This window comes from Trichechus manatus, unplaced genomic scaffold (assembly GCF_000243295.1).
Source record: "Trichechus manatus latirostris isolate Lorelei unplaced genomic scaffold, TriManLat1.0 scaffold00001, whole genome shotgun sequence".
In the NCBI taxonomy this organism is placed as follows: Eukaryota; Metazoa; Chordata; class Mammalia; order Sirenia; family Trichechidae; genus Trichechus; species Trichechus manatus.
In genome coordinates, this window is record NW_004443937.1 from 43,492,540 (window position 1) to 43,514,705 (window position 22,166).

General features: G+C 42.4%; 1 protein-coding gene across 1 annotated transcript; it reads right to left on the bottom strand.

Annotated features, from left to right (window-relative positions):
• Positions 1-3,677: 3,677 nt before the first annotated feature.
• PSMD6 (proteasome 26S subunit, non-ATPase 6) lies at positions 3,678-21,149 on the bottom strand. Its single transcript, XM_023727727.1, has 7 exons — positions 20,926-21,149; positions 16,807-16,952; positions 16,335-16,554; positions 16,120-16,228; positions 10,264-10,432; positions 4,022-4,099; positions 3,678-3,882 (listed from the first exon to the last, which is right to left on the bottom strand). Exons 1-7 carry the CDS (start codon positions 21,127-21,129, stop codon positions 3,786-3,788), a joined length of 1,023 nt encoding a protein of 340 aa, XP_023583495.1. The 5' UTR covers positions 21,130-21,149; the 3' UTR covers positions 3,678-3,785.
• Positions 21,150-22,166: the final 1,017 nt, after the last annotated feature.

Below are 22,166 nucleotides of genomic sequence, written 5' to 3' on the forward strand. Positions count from 1 at the left end.
GCCCAGGGTTGCCTCATCTGCCCATTTTTCCAGAGAAGCGCCACGGGTGATCTTTGAAGGGCGTCTGTTTTTCCCTCTTGGGAGCGTATCTGGGAGACTGATGGCGGGCTGTGGGTGGTCAGCTTGCGGCCTTGGGTCTCCAGGAAACTTCCGGTGCTGCCTGCCAACTCGCTTTGGTTTTCTGAGCCTTTTGTATCCCCACCTGGGAAGAGTAAGAGCAAGGACCTAAAGTTTCTTTGATGGGTCATGCCTTTTATCAAGTTCGTAATACCCTGAATTCACTGCCCAAAAAGCAGAAAACCAAGGATTGAAATAGCATTCTATGTAGTCATGCCTATATAATAAACATGTTTGTTAAAAACATCAGTTTAACGATAGAAAAGAAAAAAGTCCTAGTTTATCCTGTAAAACTTGGCATCCCACCAAAGCCAGACCCACTGCCATAAGATCCTGACTCACAGCGACCCTGTAGGACAGAGTAGAACTGCCCCGTAGGGCTTCCAGGCTGTGATCCTTATGGAAGCAGACTGCGGTATCTTTCTCCCACAGAGCAGCTGGTGGGTTTGAACTGCCGACCTTTCAGTTAGCAGCTGAGCACTTTAACCACTTTGTCACCATCGATGGCCCAATGCAGTCATCTCACAGTGTGACAGCAGCTCCTCCTTTACTCTGATTTAGTTAGAAACACCCGCTGTAGTATACTGCTGTACGCATCAATCAGCCTGACTACAGCGAGCCTATTCTCCACCTCACCGTAGGCTCCGAAAGATGAAGCCTACAGTGTGCATGAGACCCGGGCCCAGAATTCAGCTTTCCCCGCTCCAGCGCCCAGTGCTGTTTCTGCCATTTAAAAAGAGGTATGTCGGGTTCCAGTTTTATTTTTACCTTCATACTCATACTTCGAAGCTTAAGAAATCCACTAGGATTTGTAATTACGTAGAATAACTGTTGAGCAGTATGTAACAAAGAAGACTGATTTTGTATTAAAATTATATATGCATAGAACTAAATATGGGGGAACACTGGTCAAGACGCTAACAGTAGGTTACCTTTGCACCGTGGTATCTCAAAGCAATTCAACTTTGCATTTCTTTGACAAAGAGCATGTACTTTTCAGAGTTAAGAAATGGGAAAAAACCAAGTCCTCCACCTCCAAACTGTATTCTTGTTGACTTTATCATAAGCTAAGTTATTCTACTGGACCTTCATCACCACCCTTGGAGTTTTCAGTTTCCTCAGCTTGCACTGGGAAGGAATAGCAGTTCTCGTTTCTTGAGGCCATCTGCTACCTGTCATACTGACCTACTAGTATTAGGCAGCTGGGTAAAAATGGTAAAAGAAAAATGAAGCCAGTTTTCAGCAAGAAAGGGGAAAACAAAGTGCTTTAAGTGAGATTGTCCTCTAGGCCAGCAGTCAAAAGCTGTGAGTGAAGTCATCTCTGTGATCACATCCGTCCAAGTGGCTCTACAGGTTAGGAGTTGGGGGAGGGGTTGTTTCAGCAAACTGACACATTAATCCTGCTTGTTTCCCCCTCCAGTGTGAATTTAAATTTGAGTGAATTTTCTAAAAACAGAGTTCTACTGCTTTTTAAATGGACCCAAGGAATACAGTAAGCTCTCAATGACTACTTGTTGGATTCAACAGATTTAGTCTAAATGACAGATTGTACTATTAAGATCATGGGTCTTATAAAGGGTACTTCTATTACAATTTCTTCAAGAAATCATAGTGATCATTATTAATGTTACAAACATTTTTAAAAATACGTGAGTATTCTCAAATGCTTTAGGACTCTCCAGCACCTTAACTGCCTCCAGGCCACCATACAGGCCCGACAGGGCTCTGCCGTATTGCTTTCCTCGATCAGTGTCCCTCTTCAGTACACTGCCGACGACAGCCACCGTTCTGACTTTAAAGGTAACGCCTCTGATACTTTGCGTTAAGTATGCTGTTTGCTATTGGGCTTTGATTTCCCATTCTAATTCCTACCTTAATCACAGGTTTTTTTTGTCAGGAATGAATGTCGAATTGTATCACAGTATTTTGAGTTGATTTAGATGTGTTTTCTCTTCTAATGTTAATAGATCATTCCCACCAGCACATAAACAAGTTCCCTTTAAAAATGGTATTTCCCTCCCCTTCATTTTGCAGGAAATTCCGTTTCCCTTTTCAATCCACGTTCACTAACACCGCTCTCGTCAAGCTCCCCTGGCATCCCCGCCTCTGCCTGCCTCTGGAGTTCTGTGGGAAAGTGGGAGCCCTCTGGAACGCGAACCCGCAGTTAGAGCTTCGTTTTTTTGCGTAGATTGAGCGTTGTCTTTGGTGATACCTCCTGGGTGTGTGAATTTTCTAAACTTTTGGCAGATTTGCCTTTATTTCTGAGATAAGCCTCCTCACTGTGTTCCCAGTTACTGTGTTCTTCTGAGACTGCGCATCACGAGAATAAGCTGCCGTCAGTGTTGATCGGGTCACGCTGGCCGTTTTCTTCTTGACCCCCGTTCTTTATTTCCTTTTCTAGCTCCTCAACAGTAGATGAGATCTTTGCAATAAGGAATGATGCACTGCAGTGGTACTTTAGGAGCCTTGAACTCCTAGAAATTAATTATTCTTACCCCGCATTCAATCTTAGGGCCTAACCCCTGCTTCCACATGTCGTAGGTGCAGTGCACCTCTGGGGGTTCCGCACTATTCCAGGGCAGCTGTTTCTGAGCTGTTAGCACTGTTTGTTATAAGGAAGAACATACAGTAGCGGTAATTTTTCCAAAGTTAAAAAAAAAAATCCCTGGGTGTTATTTGGGTTGTAAGTACTGTTTTTGCATTAAGAATGCGTTGTACCTAGCATGTTTTGAAAAGTTCCATGAAAAACAATAAGGCTATCGGCAGGATTTACGATGTGACCCCAGATAATGGGTATCAAAATCCGTAACTCATACCAGCATGCTTTCCATTAGTGAACAGTTAACAAAAAAAATTCAGCAGAGAAAATAACTGGGTCTTGCAAGGGTTAACTTACACCAAAAAGCCAGGATCCTCTGAATCCACCAGGTTCCGTCAGCAAGCGTGGCTCCTCGGCAGACGGTGCTACCCTCACGTAGTGTCCCTGTCAGCCAAGAGCCGAGTCCGCTCACGCCTCTGCTTCCACCTCCAGTGAGGTTCCTTCTCTTTTCTCCCCCTCATCTTTCTTTATTTAAATGTCACTTTATCAGAGAGGCCCCTCCACATCCTGGTGCACTCCATCCCTTTCATCTGGCTTTGTATTTCTTTCAGTGTTTAGTGAGCGTGGCGTTGGAAAATTCTAAAATCTAGGTTATGTCAGCCTCCTACAAAAATGGTAACTTCGTTTCTTTCTGCGGGAAGCTTATTATACTTCACTTCTGTGTACTAAATGCGAGATGCTATGTATAATTTTGGGCTATTGTATAATGTGACGTTCTGTTCTTTCTCAAATCCAGGAAGCTACAAGGTAATGAGTATTTGTAATATTCTTGTTTACAGATGAGGCACAGTCCAGATCTGAACTCATATACTAAAGCCTCTGATTTTAACTATTATCCTAAAAATGGGTTTCACATGAAGTATTTTTCACTAATGAATAATTCAAATGACATTATTTTAGCATTACTATACTCACCTTTAAAGATGTAAGAAAAAAAGTAAAATTGAAAGAAAGTAAAATTGAAAGAAAGAACAATGCAGTATTTATTTTATACAGTTGAGCTGGGCGCACAGTGAAGAAAGCTATAAAAATTCCAACTATTTCTAACGGAAATCATCTGTTTATGGTTTTACATATTGATAACTCTGGAAAGTTTCTGAACTCGGTTTAGCAGCAGATCTCCTTTCTTGATAGTTTCTTGGTACTGCCAGTTCTTGCTATCAGGTCTATAAATAAATTCAAGAGAAAAAAAAAAAAGATTTACCAGTCACTTTGCTGCACGACAATAACTGACCTACTTTTAAAGGAAGGCGCTAAAGAGTGTCTCTTATTCTAAGCAGTTAAATGACGGCAAGATTCCAGTACCTGTTGGTTTCTACAATTTCATTCACTTTGTCTATTTTGCAGTGGAGTCTCCCAGCAGCAATAAACCTGGAGAGTTCCCTGATTGAGGGAAAAAGAAAGAGCAGCGTTAGTTCTATAGAGAATTCGTCAGAAGAAGAAAAGGCACTAAATACATTATTCAGTTGTCTTTCAAAGTAACGTTTCCCTTCAAGTCTGAGCTGGTGAATATGAAGTAGAAAAGATCAGCCCAGTATACTGCAGGAAGATTATCCCCAAAGATGAAGTCATCTACCAGAATAAACATGATCCTACAAGTTCATACTCAGATGGAACCCGGGTGTCAAATAGTGAGACCACTCACATCAGATCTTTAAAGCTACGGAAGTGCTCAGAGGAAAAAACAAGATTTACTGGGGGAAATGGATGTAAAAACCAATAAACTGCCCAGACAGTTTCCTCAACTTAAGCTTTAAGGTAACCCTTGGTCTCAAAATGCAAAAAATATAGTAAGAAATATAATAAGCTAAGCTTTGAAATTTTTTTAAAAAGCCAGAATAATATGCCCCAACATATTAGGATTGCAAAGATGTGTTTGTTAAACGGTTGAGCACATTAATATAAACAAAACAGAATGTCTATATTCAGAACCCAAATTTCATAATTGAGATAGCTACTTAAGTAACACTGAAGTTACAAATGTACCTCAAAAGTAAGCATTAGTGGTGAAACTATCCATTAAAGACAGAAGTTGGGCAAGAAAAAGAGATGCTATCCAGATCAGGAAAGAAGTAAACTACCCCTTTTCCGTAGATGACATGATCCTATTTCTGTAGATGACATGATCCTATATAGAAGCCTCCAAAGGATTCCACAAGAGAGCTACCAGAGCTAATGGCAGGATGCAGGTCAACAGCAAAAATAATCAGATTTTTGTACATCGGCAATGAGCAATCTGAAAAGGGAACAATTCCGCTTACAATAGCAACAATTCCATTTACAATAGCATCTAAAAGAATAAAATACCTAGAAATAAATTTAAACAAGGAAGTTAAAGACTTGTACACTGAAAGCAATAAAACAACACTGAAAGAACTTAAAGATGAGCTCAGTACATGGAAGGACAGTCCACGCTCATGGAGCCAAAGAAAGACTTCTTAGCATTGTTAAGATGTCAATGATACCTAAAGCAATCTATATAGATTGAAAGCAATTCCCATAAAAATTCCAACAGCCTTCTTTACAGAAATGGAAAAGCCAATCCTCAAATTTCGTTGGAGCAGCAAGGGGCCCCAAATAGCCAAAGCAATGTTGGAAAAGAAAACAACTGTAGGACTCACACTTCTCGATCTCAAACCCTATTACAAAGCTAGAGTCATCAAAACGCTCTGTATTGGTTTACTGACTGACATGGACTAATGGAATAGAATCGAAAGACCAGAAATAAATCCATTCATCTAAGGTCAACTGATTTTCGACAAGGGTACTAAGTCTACCCAGTAGGGAAAGAACAGTCTATTTAATAAATGCTGCTGGGACGACTGGGTTTCCACAAAGAAAAGAATGAACCTGGGCCCTGCCTCATACCATAAACTAACTCAAAATGGACCAAAGACCTAAATGTAAGAATGAAAACTGTAAGGAAATTAGGGAACTAGTTTTTAACAATGGCACCAAAAGCGTGAGCAGCAAAAGACAAAACAGATAAATTGTACTTCATCGAAATTAAAAGACTTTTGTTCCTCAACCAACCAACCTATCGATTGGGAGAAAATATCTGGGAACCATGTATCTGGTAAGGGTTTAATGTCCAGATGTCCAGAATATATCAAGAACTCCTACAACTACTTATCAACAAAAAGACAACCTAATCAAAACAATGGGCAAGGGACTGGACTAGACATTTCAAAGAAGTTCAGGTGGCCAAAAAACACATGAAGAGATGCTCCACGTCATTAGGGAAACGCAAATCTAAACCACACGGATACACCACTTCATACCCGCTAAGATGATTATGATTAAAAAAGACAGATGCTGGTGAGGGTGTGGAGAAATTAGAGTCCTCCTCCACTGTTGGTGGAACTGTACAACAGTCAGCCACTGCGGAAGACAGTCTGGTGGTTCCTCAAAAAGTTAGCATTACCATATGATCCAGCAACTCCCCTCTTAGGTACATACTCACAAGTATTGAAAAGCAGGAACACAACAGATATTCTTACACTGGTGTTCACGGCAGCACTATTCACAATAGCCGAAAGTTGAAAACAGCCTAAATGTCCAACAGATGAACGAACAAAACGTGGTCCATAGAGTCAGTGGAATATTACTCAGCCATAAAGAGAAAATGAAGTCCTGACTCATGCTACAACACGGATGAACCCTGAGAACATTATGCACGTGAAATAAGTCAGTCATAAAAGAACAAATATTGTATGATCCCAGTTACATGAAATATCTAGAATAGGCAAGTATATAGAGGCCAAGGTTTCTTAGGGGTTACTGGGGGCAGGTCTCGGGGGGAGGGGAAAGGAGGACTGCTTGCTTAGGGGACACTAAGTTTCTGCTGAGGGTCATGGAAAAATTTTGAAATGGGTAATGGTGATGGTTGAACAAAATGACGTATGTAATTAATGTCACTGAATTGTACATGTAAAAGACGTTGAAATGACAAAATTACATATTTACAAGTAAAAAAAAGTATTGACTGTTTTTAGTAATAGAATGTACAATCTTGGAAAATCTGGTTGAGCATGAAGAAAGAAAATGTTATGCTATCGAAGGTTTTAAGCTATAGGTTACCCTAAACTAGCAAGAACTGTCACATGTAGCATGCTTTATTTGTACACTCTAAATATATGTAACCCAGCTGCTACCATTCCCATTCCTTCTCTCAGCTAACACTGGGTGGCTTCTAAGTACCATCTAGTGAGTTTCCAAACTCACTTACTTATGCTTCTATTCCAGGAACTGAGGGGCTGCACCTCCAGACCTCAGCTGCTAATTCTATCTGCAACTATTATTCTCGGACTGAAGTACACAGAAAATTACACAACCAGACTTACCCATCATCAGTCTTATTAGTCCTTCCCAAATCTACAGAAGGGGGAAGAAGGCCTCCTAAGAAGAACCTAGGAACAAGGCCTCGCAGCTACAAGAGAAAGGCGCTTAGCGTGACTCAGGAGCAGATGCTGACTCAAGAAACCCTCTGCTGTTCCACCGAGGAGCTTGGCTGTGACACCCAAGGTGACAATTCAGCTGCTGTTTCCCACTCCCACTATCACCAGACTGGTTTGGGGTTTCATCATCCCCTGCCTAGACTATTAGAAAAGACTTGAAACAAGGTTCAAGCTCCTTAGCCTGGTCTGTAAGACACACTACTTTAGATCCAACCTGACATCTTACCACTACACACTCCATCCAGATCAACTAGACTCCAGTTTCTGACACATAGTCCTCCACGTATCTGCACCAGTTTTCTATCTGGAAAGCCCTTTTCCAGCACTTACACGCCCACAAGAAACCATCTGTACGTGTGCCAACTTCTAGGGCGCTTACATACTCTGAGTCGCGATCACATTCGTCTGTTCTGTGTGCCAGGCGTAATCAATGCATAGCATCCTGGTTAAAATAACAACGTTCTAACCAGCCCCCATTCCCAGCTTTGGAGCCGAACGACTTTTCTGTCATCTCCCTAAGTGTGCCAGCCAAGCCAGGTGAATCACACACACCCCAAGATTACTCAGCTCCCCTAACCCCTGGTATTTATTTCTCGAAGCCATCAGCACAGTGCCTCACACACAGCAGGTATGCAGTAAAATGACTTGAGTGTCTGCTGAACGAACAGAACCTAAAAAAATCAGACTTGATGCGTTTTTTTCATAAGAACCAAGTTTCAAAAGAAAACTTACAAATAAAACAGTAGAACACAGCCCATGGAGCAGTAGTAACTAAACAAATAACAGCCCCTTCTCTTTCTCCAGTAAGATCTCACTGAGTCTAAGGAGGGGCAGGAATGATGTAGAGTGTAGAGTTATTATTCAAACTTAGTACACCACCCTATTTTAAAAAGGGTATTTCGCCCAAAGTGGGGAAGAAAAGTTTTTAGAGAGGGAAAAAGAAAAAGAGTCCATGAAAACCCAGACTTGAGGCAGGTATCACAGGAGTTTAAAACAAGGTCCTTCTAGGTAACAGCTAGAGCTCAACGTGCATCCTCTGCCTCTACAGCTGGTCTCAGACCGAGGGAAATAGCCCATCCATTCAAATACTGCCTTGGCTTGAATTTCAGCGTCCTCAGGATGAGTCAGAGAACACTGCTGTGTCTAAAGGGCACTTTCCTGCCTCAGTACATCTTCTCACCCACAACTTGAGGCTCACGTTGCCCCCAGACAGCAAAGGCTCTATCACTCCCACGTCACAGTTAGGAAACTGACAGAGACAGACTTGACCAAGGACACAGCTACTTCGTGGAGAGCTGAACAAGAAGCCAGGCCGACTCGTTTCTCAGCTCTGCTCACCACAGGACATGCCCGCCCCTCCATCCAATACGCAGTCCTCCTGGGCAGAGGTCACCAACCCCGGATTTCAGACCAGAGCAAATTCAGAAATGGAACAAAACCAACCTACAGTTACCTGTTTGGGTAAGGATAGGTAATTCAAAAAACAAAAATACTACTATCACTGCTTTTCTTTCAAAGGAAGAGAATGAGGGAATTTCTCAGGATGGAAATGTTCCATAGCTTGACAGGGGTTTGGGTTACACTTAGGATCTGCGCATTTCACTGAATGTAAATTTTACCTCACAAACCAACCAATAAACAAATATTGGTACGTGTGCCAAAGGGTTTAGGGATGAAACAGACTGGTGTCTGACACTTATTTTGAAGTGTGTTTAAAAAATAAAACGGACAGATTAAGTGATAAAGCAAATATAACCAAATGTTAATTACAGAATAAAGGATATGAGAGTTCACCGTATAATTATTTCCGCGTGTTTGAAATTCTTCACAATAAAACGCTGGAGAAAACAAAACCACTGAAAAGAGGATGGCCTTCCTTGAATGAAATGCACTTTATCTAAAATTACTTTTACTTTGCTCCTTTCACTCTGCACCACCGAAAACTATGTTTAAAAAACCTATGTTTGGTAACACTGATCTAGATACCACATACAACAAAAAACAAAACCTACTGCCGTTGAGTTGGTTGCAACTGATGTCACCTATTCTGTGCGTCTACTTCTCCCTAACTCTACTCCAGCACCCTAGTCCAGTTCACCATACTGTCTCCTCCATGAACTAATCAACAGCCCAACTGGCCCCCGTACCCTTGCTCTCTGTAAAACACAGCCAGAGACCATGTTTAAAATCCTCCAATGACTTCCCACTGCATTAAATTAAAACCCCAGCTGCATACATGGCCCACAAGGCCCTCAGGAACGTGCCTCTGCCTAACTCTCCACCCTCAACACTCCCAAATTCCCCTCACTCACTGTGGGCCTGCACACCAGTCATCTCTGTCCCTGCACAGCCAAGCATGTTCCTCAGAGCTTCTGCATGGTGTTCCCTTCTCTCTCTAGAGAACTCCATATGGCTGACTTTCCCTCACTTCAGATCTCAAAGCAAGCCTCACCTCCTCAGACCTGCCGCATCTAAGGTGGTGCCCCTGTGGCACTACAGCACATTATCTCCACAGACTTATTTCTATCTCAGATTAACTTGTATTTTTTTGCTTGTCATCTCTCCCCTACATAGTATTAAGGTCATGAAGACGGGGGCCTAAAACAAGGTGAGATATATACTAACAGCTCAGTAAGTATTTGTTGACTCAGTGATTCCAGTCCTAAAATTCCCACATTTGACAACCAATTTGACTAGATGTGCAGCAGCCACCTAGCAACTGGAAGGAGTTATCAGAGGAAGTGTGATCTAATGTGAAACATTTAAGGTCGATGATGTAGCCGCAATGGGGTCCACTCAGAAGGAACAACAGACTAGAGAACTGGTCTCCTGAGCTACAGCAATCACTTAACCTCTCTACTACTCAATCTCCCCACCTGTCAATGCAGGTGGCCGACTGTGAGGAAGGCAAAGATGGTAAGTAGGACTGTTCCAAGAGTATCACACAGAACTCCTTTGTTGTTGCCCACCCCCCCTCCTCAAAATTGAGGGAAGCAATGCAAAGCAGAGAGAGAATACTCAAGTTCACGTATCACTTAAAAGACAATTTTAAAAAAACATTTAAATTAACATCATATAACTGAAACTCACTGATCAATGAATTCCACGCCAACACCAAAGGCTTCTGCCATATAGCCCAGCGTCAGTGAGCGATACGATTCCAGCAGCTGGCTATAGGCATGAATTCTCATTTCTCTGACATAGTATCGGTAATGAGGAGCAAACAGCCAGTCCTTCTTCATTTCTTGTTCCACAACAGCTACAATGAAAAAGATGACAAATGATAAGAATCTCCCTTTCAGGTTACCAGTTCCCATGGGCACCCTGGGGTGTGTGTGTGTGTGTGTGTGTGTGCGTGCGTGCGTGCGTTTTGTGGTTTGGTTAAGATGTCTATAAATGGAGTTGTAAAGAACTCAGCTGTTAACCAAAAAGGTCAGCAGTTTGAGTCCATCCCGCTCCCTGGAAACCCTGTGGGGCAGTTCTACTCACAGCAGTAAGAGTCTGAATCAACTCAACAGCAACAGGCTTTTTTTTTTTTGTCTCCAAATAAAATGAATGTAAAGCTTGGAAGGACATGTGCCAGAATGTGGACACGTCTACCTCTGGATCAACTGTGTGCATGACTGTGTGTGTGTGTGTTTCTTTTTCTTGGAGGGTTTTGGGGGGGGGTTGGTGTGATACAATGCTTTTCACTTTCTCAGTGTTTGAAAAACAGGTATTAGCTAGAAAAGTACAGTATTCCTTGTTCAGTTAAAATATTTTAAAGCACATTAGTCTGTGAACATTTGGAGAAGCAAGTCTTAAAACACCCAGTAAGTCCTACATGTCTCACTATACTGTCGTAGAAAATGATACAAATAACTGTGACCCAGAGTCATCAAAGGATGATTTAACTATTCTGTCTTCTACATTTAAAATGACAAGGAAATGTCTACATTTGGTCAAGATAAAAAGTTTCATCCAAAAGTGTTACAGGTTGCTAGTGAGGGCAGGGAAGGTGGAAGGTTACTCCTTTAACCATTCAAAGGTTTCCAAAAGCCATCAATTTCATTACCCTAAAATGACATTTTCCCCCTTAAACTGTTGATTTAATTAACACAACAGACATTTACACAGAGAACGCAATGGTGTATTAGGCACTGTGCTGGTGTCAGGGTTACTACAAAGATAAACGTATAAGGTCTGCTCCCAGAAAGCTAAGGGACCTAATCTTTTGTAAAAACAGGATAATAAACATAGCAAATGCACAGATAGAAGACAAAATAGATAAATGGGACTTCATAAAAATCAAAAACTTCTCATCAAAACAGTAAAAAGAGAACATACAGACTGAGAAAATATCTTTGGAAACAACAAAATTTACAGAAAACTTTAACAACAAAAAGACAACCCAATTATAAAATGGGCTAAGGATGTGAACAGAACCCACACCAGAGAAGACATCCAAGCAACCAGAAAACACACGAAAAGATGCTCGTGATTATCATCCATTAAAACAAAAAACCAAACCCGTTGGCGTCAAGTCAGTTCTGACTCACAGCAACCCTACAGGACAGAGTAGGACTGCCCCACAGGGTTTCCAAGGAGCAACTGATAGGTTTGAACTGCTGACCTTTTGCTTAGCAGCCAAGTGCCTGAGCACTGCACCGCCAGAGCTTTTAGAAAGACGTCAGTCAAAACTACAATGAAATACCATCTCACTCTGACTACAATGGCACTGATTAAAAAACAACCAACAAATGTTGGCGAGTACGTGGGGAGAATGGAACACTTAACCATTGCTGGGGGGAGTGTAAAATGCTACAACCACTGTGGAAAACAGGATGGTGCTTCTTCAAGAAACTAGAAATAGAGCTATATGATCCAGCAATCCCAGTCATAAGGGCACACCCTAGAGACCTAGAAGTAATGAACAGATAGATGCACGCCTATGTTCACCTCAGCTTTACTCACAGTAGCAAAAAAAAAAAGAAAACAAAGTGCCCATCAGGAGATGAATGGATAAGCAAAACATGGTACACACATGTACTGGAACACTGTACAACCATAAAGAAAAGGATGAGTCCACAAAACCTAACACGGATGGACCTGGAGGGCATACTGCTGAGTGAAATCATTCAAGCACATAAGGACAGATATTGGATGATCCTTCTTTTATAAGAAGACAAGCAAAGACACAGAGACCAGTGTTCAGTGGTGGTTATCGGGGCAGGAGAAAGGAAGGGGGAAGCATGTCTTAGGTCATAAATACTTGGTATCTCTGGTGATGGAAAAGTAGTCCTGAATACGGGTGCTGGGAGCACAGCACGACCAACGGAATGCTGCTGCTGAGGAGTGCTCATGGGAAAAGGATGCCTGTACCTCAGAATCTAACATACAAGAAAGGGCAACAACTCCAACAAAGCACAAAAAAACGAGCCTAAGGTCACATAAGGATGGGTACAGGCATGTACGTATACAAGTAGGTGCAGATGTATGCATACGTGACAACAGACATACAGGTATGTGTGTGCAGGCACAACAGATACTCCTCAGACATAACCAAAGACCTTCCGAGATCAGTTCTCTGGTTTGAAGGCTTAAGACCATAATCTCATGGGACAACTCAGTCAGTTGGCATAATACAGTTCACAGAGTTGATGTTCTACATCCTAGAGAAGTGAGTAGCAGTTGGGGTCTTCAAAGCTTGTGAACCATATTGGTGTCTACTCATCAGGAGAAAGAGTAAGAAGGTAACCAGAATCACAGAGAAGAAACAAGTCTACGAGGCTGATAGCCTACACGAGCCACAAGCTCAACTACCCTGAGACCAGAAGAACTAGATGGTGCCCAGCTACCACCACTGACCGGTCTGCCCGTGAGCACAACAGATGATCCTGCAGAATGGGAGAAAAATGCAGGACAAAACTCAAATTCTTACAAATGGCCATATTAAGTAGACCACCTACAACCAGAGGACTCCCTGAGACTATCGCTGAGACTCTCTTCAAACTTCGAACCAAAACTATTCGAGATCACCTTCTAATAAAAAAGCAGAATGACACACAAAATAAAGGATATTACCCATTAGACTGGCGCTCTACTAAAAAACACCTATGAGTCCAAAAGGCCAACATTTAATCCACAGCAAAGATGAGAGGATATGGGGGCAGGGAAACTAGAGTACTGGAAATGGACCGGCAAGAACACAAGGAGAATGTTGACACAATGTGGAAAACGTAACTAATGTCACTGATCAATTTGTGTAGAAACTGTCACAGGGGAACCTAATTTGTGTAACCTTTTACCAAAAACACAGCAAAATGTGACTTTAAAAAAAAATACACACACACACACACACACACACACACACACACACACACACGATCTATTCCCAAAAATTCTGATTAGTGATAGGGACAAACTCTAACAAAGAATCAAAACAATTTGATAAGTTTTGAAAATGGGGCATATGGACAATAAACACATCAAAAGAGGTTCAACATTACTAGTCATTAAAACAAACGAAACTTGTTGCCGTCGAGTTGATTCCGACTCATAGCGACCCTACAGGACAGAGTAGAACTGCCCCACAGAGTTTCCAAGGAGCACCTGGTGGACTTAAACTGCCCACCTTTGGGTTAGCAGCCATAGCTCTTAACCACTGTGCCACCAGGATTTCCACTAGTCATTAGGGAAATGCAAAGAAAACTACAATGAGATACCACTTCATACCCACTAGGATGGCTACTGTCAAAAAGACATATACTAACAAGCGTTCGAGAGGATATGGAGAAATTAGAACCCTCATACGAGGTTTATAGACAGTACCAGGGCGACAGTCTCAGGGAGCCCTCAACGAGATGAACCAACACAGTGGCTGCAACAACAGGCTCAAGCATAACGATTGTGAGGATGGGTAGTGTTGTGTTCTGTTGTACATAGGGTTGCTATGAGTCGAAACCAACTCAACGCCACCTAGCAACAACACAACAACATACACTGCTTGTCGGGATGTATATGGTGCAGCCACTGTGAAAAACCGTTGGCAGTTCTTAAAAGGTTAAAGAGGTACCACATAACCCAACAATTCCACCCCGAGGTATACATCCAAGAGAAATGAACACATATCCTCACAAACACTTATACATCAATGGTCATACCTAAAGTGGAAACAACGCAATTGTCCATCAACTGATGACTGGATCAGTAAAATGTGGGATACTGATACAACGGAATATCACTGTCCTAAGATGAAATGAAGGTCTGACACGCCACATGGATGAACCTTGAACACATCATGCTGAGTGAAGAAGCAAGGCACCAAAGGCCACATGCTGTATGATTTCACTGACGTGAAATGCCCAGAACAGGCGATCCACAGACAGAAAGCAGACTGGTGGTTGCCAGGGGCTGACAGGAGGGAGGCATGGAGAGTGACTGCTAATGGGTACAAGGTTTCTTTCTGGGGTGATGAAAACGTTCTGAAATCAGAGTGGTGATGGCTACACACCCTTGTGAATGTCCCGATGACCACTGCACGGCACACTGGTTTACAGTGTGTGAACTACATCTCAATAATAGAGGGCGAGGGCATAAAGGGCGGGCTCTGGGAATGCAGAGAAGTAAGGGGTCCATTCCGACTGAGGGAGGGCAGGAGGGGGGATAAGCAGATCTCCAAGCATAAAAACGGGAAAAGAGCAATTCTGTAATACAAACTTGTGCACAAAAGCATCCATATATGCATGAGAGGGTAAGGCCAAGTGAACAATCCATCGTGCCTGGAAAAACCTGTTCCCATATTACATGAGATAAGGAGTATAAATTCTCCTAAAGAAGCCTAATTTCCATGCGTAAAGAACGTGCTCTATAAACATTTAAATATTTGGGGGCCAAAACTCACTCCAAAAGCAGTACAATCAGCTTTTAGATCCCCCTCCTCCTAATTTTTATGAATCCTACCTATTTAACCAAACACCTTCTGAAATTTGCACGATAAACAATGTATCAATGCCAAGTTCTTTATGTTTTAGGAAAATCATGTGGGTCAACTTGATACAAGTTAATTCTTCTATCATCCTATTAAAGTGTGCTCATCAGTAAAACAGAAATGGCCAGGAAGGACTGGGAAGAAGAGGAAAACCCAGCAAATTCGTGTACGTAGGATCACTATTAACTAGTTTTGGAGGAACACCACAAGTATTTTCAACAGATTATTTTCTCAGCCCATAACCCTTAAAAACAAGTCACAAATCAGCACAAATATGTAGCTATCGCATAAAGAATAACCCGCTGTCAAATTCAAGGGTCAATTCATTTCAACCCACTAGGAGACTCAGAATTTGCTCACATCTTTCCCCATAAAAACTCGGTATTTACAACATTTGCTCACTTCTGTCTCACCCCCTTCAACAACTAAACCAGGGTCTGGCAAACTTCTTCAGCAAAGGGCCAGACAGGGAGTATTCTGAAGCTTTGCGAGCCTCAAAGATGGATTCCTGTTGCATATTCTTCTGTGGTTTTTTGTTTTTAATAACCCTTTAAAAATATAAGGAGCCTTGGTGGCGCAGTGGTTAAGAGCTACAGTGAGCTACAGCTGCTAACCAAAAGGTCAGCAGTTTGAATCCACCAACCGCTCCTTGGAAACCCTATGGGACAGTTCTACTCTGTCCTAAAGGCTTACTATGAGTCAGAATCGACTCGACGGCAACTGGTTTGGTTTGGTTTGATTTTAAAAATAAAAAATAATTCTTAGCTCCCTAAACCATACAAAAGCACGCTAAGTTTGCTGAACACCCTCTAAACAAAAAAGAGCAAAAAGCTTAGCCATAATAATCAAAGGCCTGTAGCTATCTGCACACTACATCTTTTCAGATTTGTGAAAAATCCCCTTAGGTTATCTGCATACAGAGCTGTTCAAGAGCTAAGATGAAGACAGACGATGGAAATGAGCGATTCTGTCCTTACCCAACGACTGGAAGAAAACTGAGTAACGACACTCGTAGAGTGAAAACAGGTACTGCCGGACCGCTGGAAGACTATGTAACACTTCAAGAATCTCGGCCCCTTTGATAACCTGGAAATTCAAAACATAACAATCTTATGCTTGAATGATTACTGTGTTTCAGTTAGAAAAGCATGGGGTAGTCTTTAACGCTTAGTGTCCAAGGTTCAGTGGTCACCTTTTCCCTGAGATCTGGTCTTTCCAAGGCAATCATGCTGACATAGACAGTGTAAGTCACAAAGGTCTTATAATCCATAAGTTCATACGACGTAAACGTTGAAACGGTGTCAAGGAAGAGCTCAGCTGCCTGTTTGAAGTCACGGATAGCCACACAATACAGACCTTGATAGACTTTTAGGCGGTTTCTCCTGTCCCAATCTCCTCCTTCCTCTATTAAGCTATAAAATCAAAAACAGTAAGATCATATCTGGAAATGGATGGTGCCACTTTTTTAAAGTTTTGTGCTATTTTCAAAGAGTAAACACCTTTTAACAACTTGCACCAAAAGGAAATATTTTTTAATAAAGATTTTGCTAAATACAAACATCGATTATTTACTAGCTGTAAACAAAACAGGCGAATTTCTTGTATCAGTCTCGTATTTATAGCATCGTAACGTAGAGGGAACATACCCTCATCTAAAAAAGTACCTTTTAGCCTTTTCTGTGTTTCGTGTGATGAGGTCATTGTCCATGTAAAATAAGCCAATCCTGAGGAGATAGAACACAATATCCAGTCGGTGACCCAGGGCCACAGTTTTGTCGTATGTCTTGCGAAAGGCCGTCAGAGCTCCTTCCTATCGAGAGAACCGAGGAACCAGTGAGAAAAGGCGGAAAGATTCACAGCCCATCGGCTGTCTGCTAGTCTCCTCAGAAGTGGTGAGGGAATGGGTAGGAGGAGAGATGAGACAAGTGGTCAGGGGGTGATTAAATGCTGAAGGGTGAGAAGCACACAGAGGTTCATCACCTACTCTCTCCACTTGTGTAGAGAAAAGTATAAAAAGTACATCAGTACTTAAGTACTCGAGTGTGTTCTAATACCTACTGTCAGAACACAATCAACTATTTAAATACACAACTCTACCGCAAAGCATCGTGGAATAAAAAAATACTTCCGTTATTTAATTAAAGACAACAGCATGAATAAAATCATTTGTTCATACTTGGTACTTCAGTATGTGTCTGGCTTTATATTATGTAATTACTAGTTACGGCTCATAAGTTTATAAAGGGGACTAGTAAGACAGCAACAGGCACACCTAGCACTCAGACCTTGATTTCTAAACACTATTCTCTACTTAAGGAAACCCGGGCTCCTAGAAGAAAAGCATGATTCCAGGTTTGGAGAGCAAAATAGCAGGTAAGCCTGCAACATCTCATTGTACCAGAAAATAAGGAAAACTACTGAGATCATGTCAAAAGCATGAAGAACTGTCTTGAAGGAGCTTCCACTAACAAATGTGCAGCAAACTGAGCACCATAAAGAATAATGGCTGTAATCAATGGTAACACACTGATAATAACATTCTAGTAAGTTTACCAAGTATTTAGTAATGCTAAATAAAATGTAAAAAGCAAGAGAGAGTAAATAGGAGAAAAAAAGAGAAAGTTCTCCTTTCTGGAAGACTGCACTCAATAAACATGGAGGGAATATAATATTAGAACATCACTTCTGAAAATCCCCCAATGTGATTCAAGCATGTTCTTAATTCTTCAAGGCTGCAATCTAAAGCTATAGACTTCTCATTTGCTTATAAATTACAAGTGCTTGCTTGAATTATAAATTACAAGTGCTAACCAAAGCTAAGAAGTTTCCTGAATACAATCAAACACTTTGAGGGACAGAGTAGCAGGGGTGGGGGTCTGGGGACCATGCTTTCAGGGGACATCTAGGTCAATTGGCATAACAAAGTTTATTAAGAAAACGTTCTGCATCCCACTTTGGTGTCTGGGGTCTTAAAAGCTTGCAAGTGGCCATCTAAGATACATCAATTGGTCTCAACTGCCTGGAGTAAAGGAGAATGAAGAACACCAAAAACACAAGGAAAGTATTAGCCCAAGAGACAGAAAGGCCCACATAAACCAGAGACTTCCTCAGCCTGAGACTAGAAGAACTAGATGGTGCCCAGCTACCACCAATGACCGCCCTGACAGGGAACACAAGAGAGTCCCTGATGGAGCAGGAGAAAGGTGGGGTGCAGAACTCAAATTCTAGTAAAAAAGACCAGACTTAATGGTCTGAGACTGGAGGAACCCCGGAAAGCATGGCTCCTGGATTCTCAATCAGCCCAGATCTAAAACAATTTCCGAGGCCAACTCTTCAAAGATTGGGCTGGACTGTGAGACATAAAATGATACTCATGAAGAGTGTGCTTCTGAGCTCAAGTAGATACACGAGACTAAACGGGCAGCTTCTGTCCGGAGGTGAGATGAGAAGGCAGAGTGGATTAGGAGCTAGTTGAATGGACATGGGAAATCGGGTGGAAAGGAGGAGTGTGTGGTCACAGTATGGGGGAGCAATTAGGGTCACATAACAACGTATGTATAAATTTTTATATAAGAGACTAACCTGAAATGTAAAGTTTCACTTAAACTACAACAATAAACAAACAAAACAAGAGGCCGTATCAGCACAGGGTATGTTTTAAGCAAATCACTGTTGCGATATAAAAAAACCGGATTAGCCACAGAGAAAAAGCACAGATGAGGGAAGACAGACGCCAGGCCACATGAAGATAAGGAGCCAAGGAACAGAAGCTGAAAAGAGACAAGGACCTCTCCCCAGAGCCAACAGAGAAAGCTTTCCCCTAGCGCTGGCACCCTGAGTTCGGATTTCTAGCCTCCTAAACTGTCAGAAAGTAAATTTCTGTTTGTTAAAGCCAAAAAATAAATAAATAAATTACAAGTGCCACTGGTAAGGGACCAATGCTGAGGACCACCAGCAGAGCAGTGGCTCTCAAAATTTATTATACGTAAGAATCACCTAGAGATCTTGTTAAACTGTAGACTCTGATTCTGTGTATCTGGGGTGGAAATACAAATTCTCAGCAGTTCGAAGCCCTGCTTGTAATAATGGACCACTGTCAAAACCAAACCACAAACACGCACAAACAAAATAGAAGTAAACACAAATTATCAGCTATTTTTAAAACTTTTCTGTGATTTCCAAATTTATACACTGACCAAGTCTTAAATTTATAATCAGAGAAAAAACAAAACAAAGCTTGTTTTAAATTTAAATAATAACTGCTATCATTTAACATGCAGACGCTTACTATGTGCCAGCTGCTAGTCTGAGCTCCTTGCCCCTATCTTCAATCCTCATCAAGTAGGAACTGTCGCCCCATTTTACAGATTTGGAAACTGAGACAGAGGTTCAGTAAAACATACTTACTGAAGATGGAATTAGAACCCAGGCAAACTGACCCAAGAGCCCGCACTATTTTACTCTTTATATTAACATCACAATATTCTACATCTAAATACTTCAGGGTACACTCCTAAATTAAGCACATTCAAAGCCCAGCCTTCTAACTATTATACAGCTACTAAATTAAAATATTAAAAAAAATCTAATGCTGGCAGGTATCCCTTTCATGCAATGCCAGTAGAGTATAAATTGGGCTGGCTAATATGGGGAACAATTTGGCCAAATTAAAATTAAAATCCAAAATTAAAACTAAAATAAAAACTGTTCACTTTAAAAACGACATTGTCTGAGCCCTAGCCATTTCATTTTTCAGAATGTACCCTGCAGAAACACCAGCATATATGCAGAAGGAGACACACAAACAAACGTGTTTACAGCAGCAGGTTGTAAGGACAAAAACAACTGAAAACATGTATGTCCGTCAATGGCCACCACATGGCTCCATAAACTATGGCATAGCCCCACAATGGAGTATGAGGCAGCAGTTAACTAGAATGAGCAAGATGTAGCTGCATTAACATGGGATGCTCTCAGACAGAACGCTGAATAAAAAAGATGAGCAGGACAAGAGGAGTACACCATGATCCCATTTATTTAAAAAAAAAAAAAAATTCCCTATATTCTACAGGTACACACACATATATGTACAATTAAAAAACTAAGGTCAGCCCTGGGGAGATAAGGAGTAAAGACGGATCAAACAGAACTTCAATATTACCTACGATGTTTTAGCTTCTTATGAGAACATTACTTATGCAAAAACTAGTAATTTTAAAACGCACCAGAACCACTGCTTCCCAACAAGATAAACTGAGAAAAGTGGACTTCTGAGGATGATCCCAATTTTGCAAACACAGTAAACAAAAACACCTCTGCACGGGCACTTGGGTTTTTCTTGGCATGGAGAGAGACAGGGAAGAACACACACTTGGCTGCTGTTTGGGGGCAGGTAATAGAAAGCGTATGGCAGCTTTGTCTTTACTCATTTTTATATCAATTCACTACTTTACGTAAGCATGTTACCTTTGTACTTCTTCAAAAGGAAATTAATTTTTAATGAGAGATTGTATTAATGGGGAAGGCTTCCCAAGTCTGGAAGACTACATTAACCACAGAGCAGGGACACCATCCCCACCCACCTTGTCGCCTATCCGGCAGAGGTCTGGACGACATTAACCGCAGAGCGGGGACACCATCCCCACTCACCTTGTCGCCTATCCGGCAGAGGTCTGGACTACATCAACCGCAGAGTGGGGACACCATCCCCACCCACCCTGTCGCCTATCCGGCAGAGGTCTGGACTACATTAACCGCAGAGCGGGGGCACCATCCCCACCCACCTTGTCGCCTATCCGGCAGAGGTACTCGGCCTTCGCCATCATTGCATCGCGAATTTCGCTCTCTCCCAGATTCTTCTCCGCATCTTCCAGCTCCTCATCCAAACGTTTCAACTCCTCTTCATTCGCCTTCTTCATTTTACTGAGCAGGTCCGTGTCCAGCTGCCAGTCAAGGGATTTGCACAGGGCTTCGTAATAAGGAGCCATGTCTGAAAGCAAGAAAGAGGGACGCAATTTACGAGTGGGGCCACTCGTACTCTGAAGTCAGTGTCCGCCCGTCTTCCCCACATACAGTGAGGTCAGCCATCAGCCTCCCACCCACCACTGGGAAGGGATGGCACACAGCCTGGTACGGGGCCTGGCAAAGAGTGGACGGCTCCTGAGTGTTTGCAGGTGGAGGCTGACATCAGGGAGGACTGTGGCACTGTCAACCTCCACTCCTACTGAGGCTGCACGAGGCCAATGCTCAGTTTGCTTCTAGATGGGTAAGCCTGTTTACACACTTACACTCAACGCCTACGTTCCAGTATACACCGAGGCCCACTAGGTGCCGTTCACTGCTGGGGAGGAGACCCACTAGGTGCCGTTCATTCACTCCTAGGGAGGAGACCCGCTAGGTGCCATTCATTCACTGCTAGGGAGGAGACCCACTAGCTGCCATTCATTCACTCCTAGGGAGGAGACCCACTAGGCGCCATTCATTCACTGCTAGGAAGGAGACCCACTAGGTGCCATTCATTCACTCCTAGGGAGAAGACCCACTAGGTGCCATTCATTCACTACTAGGGAGGAGACCCACTAGGTGCCATTCATTCACTACTAGGGAGGAGACCCACTAGGTGCCATTCATTCACTCCTAGGGAGGAGACCCACTAGGTGCCATTCACTGCTAGGGAGGAGACCCGCTAGGTGCCATTCATTCACTCCTAGGGAGGAGACCCACTCGGTGTCGTTCATTCACTCCTAGGGAGGAGACCCACTAGGTGCCATTCATTCACTCCTAGGGAGGAGACCCGCTAGGTGCCATTCATTCACTCCTCAGGAGGAGACCCACTAGGTGCCATTCACTGCTAGGGAGGAGACCCACTAGGTGCCATTCAGTCCTAGGGAGGAGACCCACTAGGTGCCATTCATTCACTTCTAAGGAGAAGACCCACTAGGTGCCATTCATTCACTCCTAGGGAGAAGACCCACTAGGTGCCATTCACTGCTAGGGAGGAGACCCACTAGGTGCCATTCATTCA

Coding starts and splice junctions, on each gene's coding strand:
- PSMD6 (XM_023727727.1), bottom strand. CDS start 21,129: ATGGCTCCTTATTACGAAGCCCTGTGCAAATCCCTTGACTGGCAGCTG. Junction 16,229..16,334: donor GACCAGATCTCAGGGAAAAG/GTGACCACTGAA, acceptor TTGAATTTCCAG/GTTATCAAAGGGGCCGAGAT. Junction 3,883..4,021: donor GAAATTGTAGAAACCAACAG/GTACTGGAATCT, acceptor ATTTATTTATAG/ACCTGATAGCAAGAACTGGC.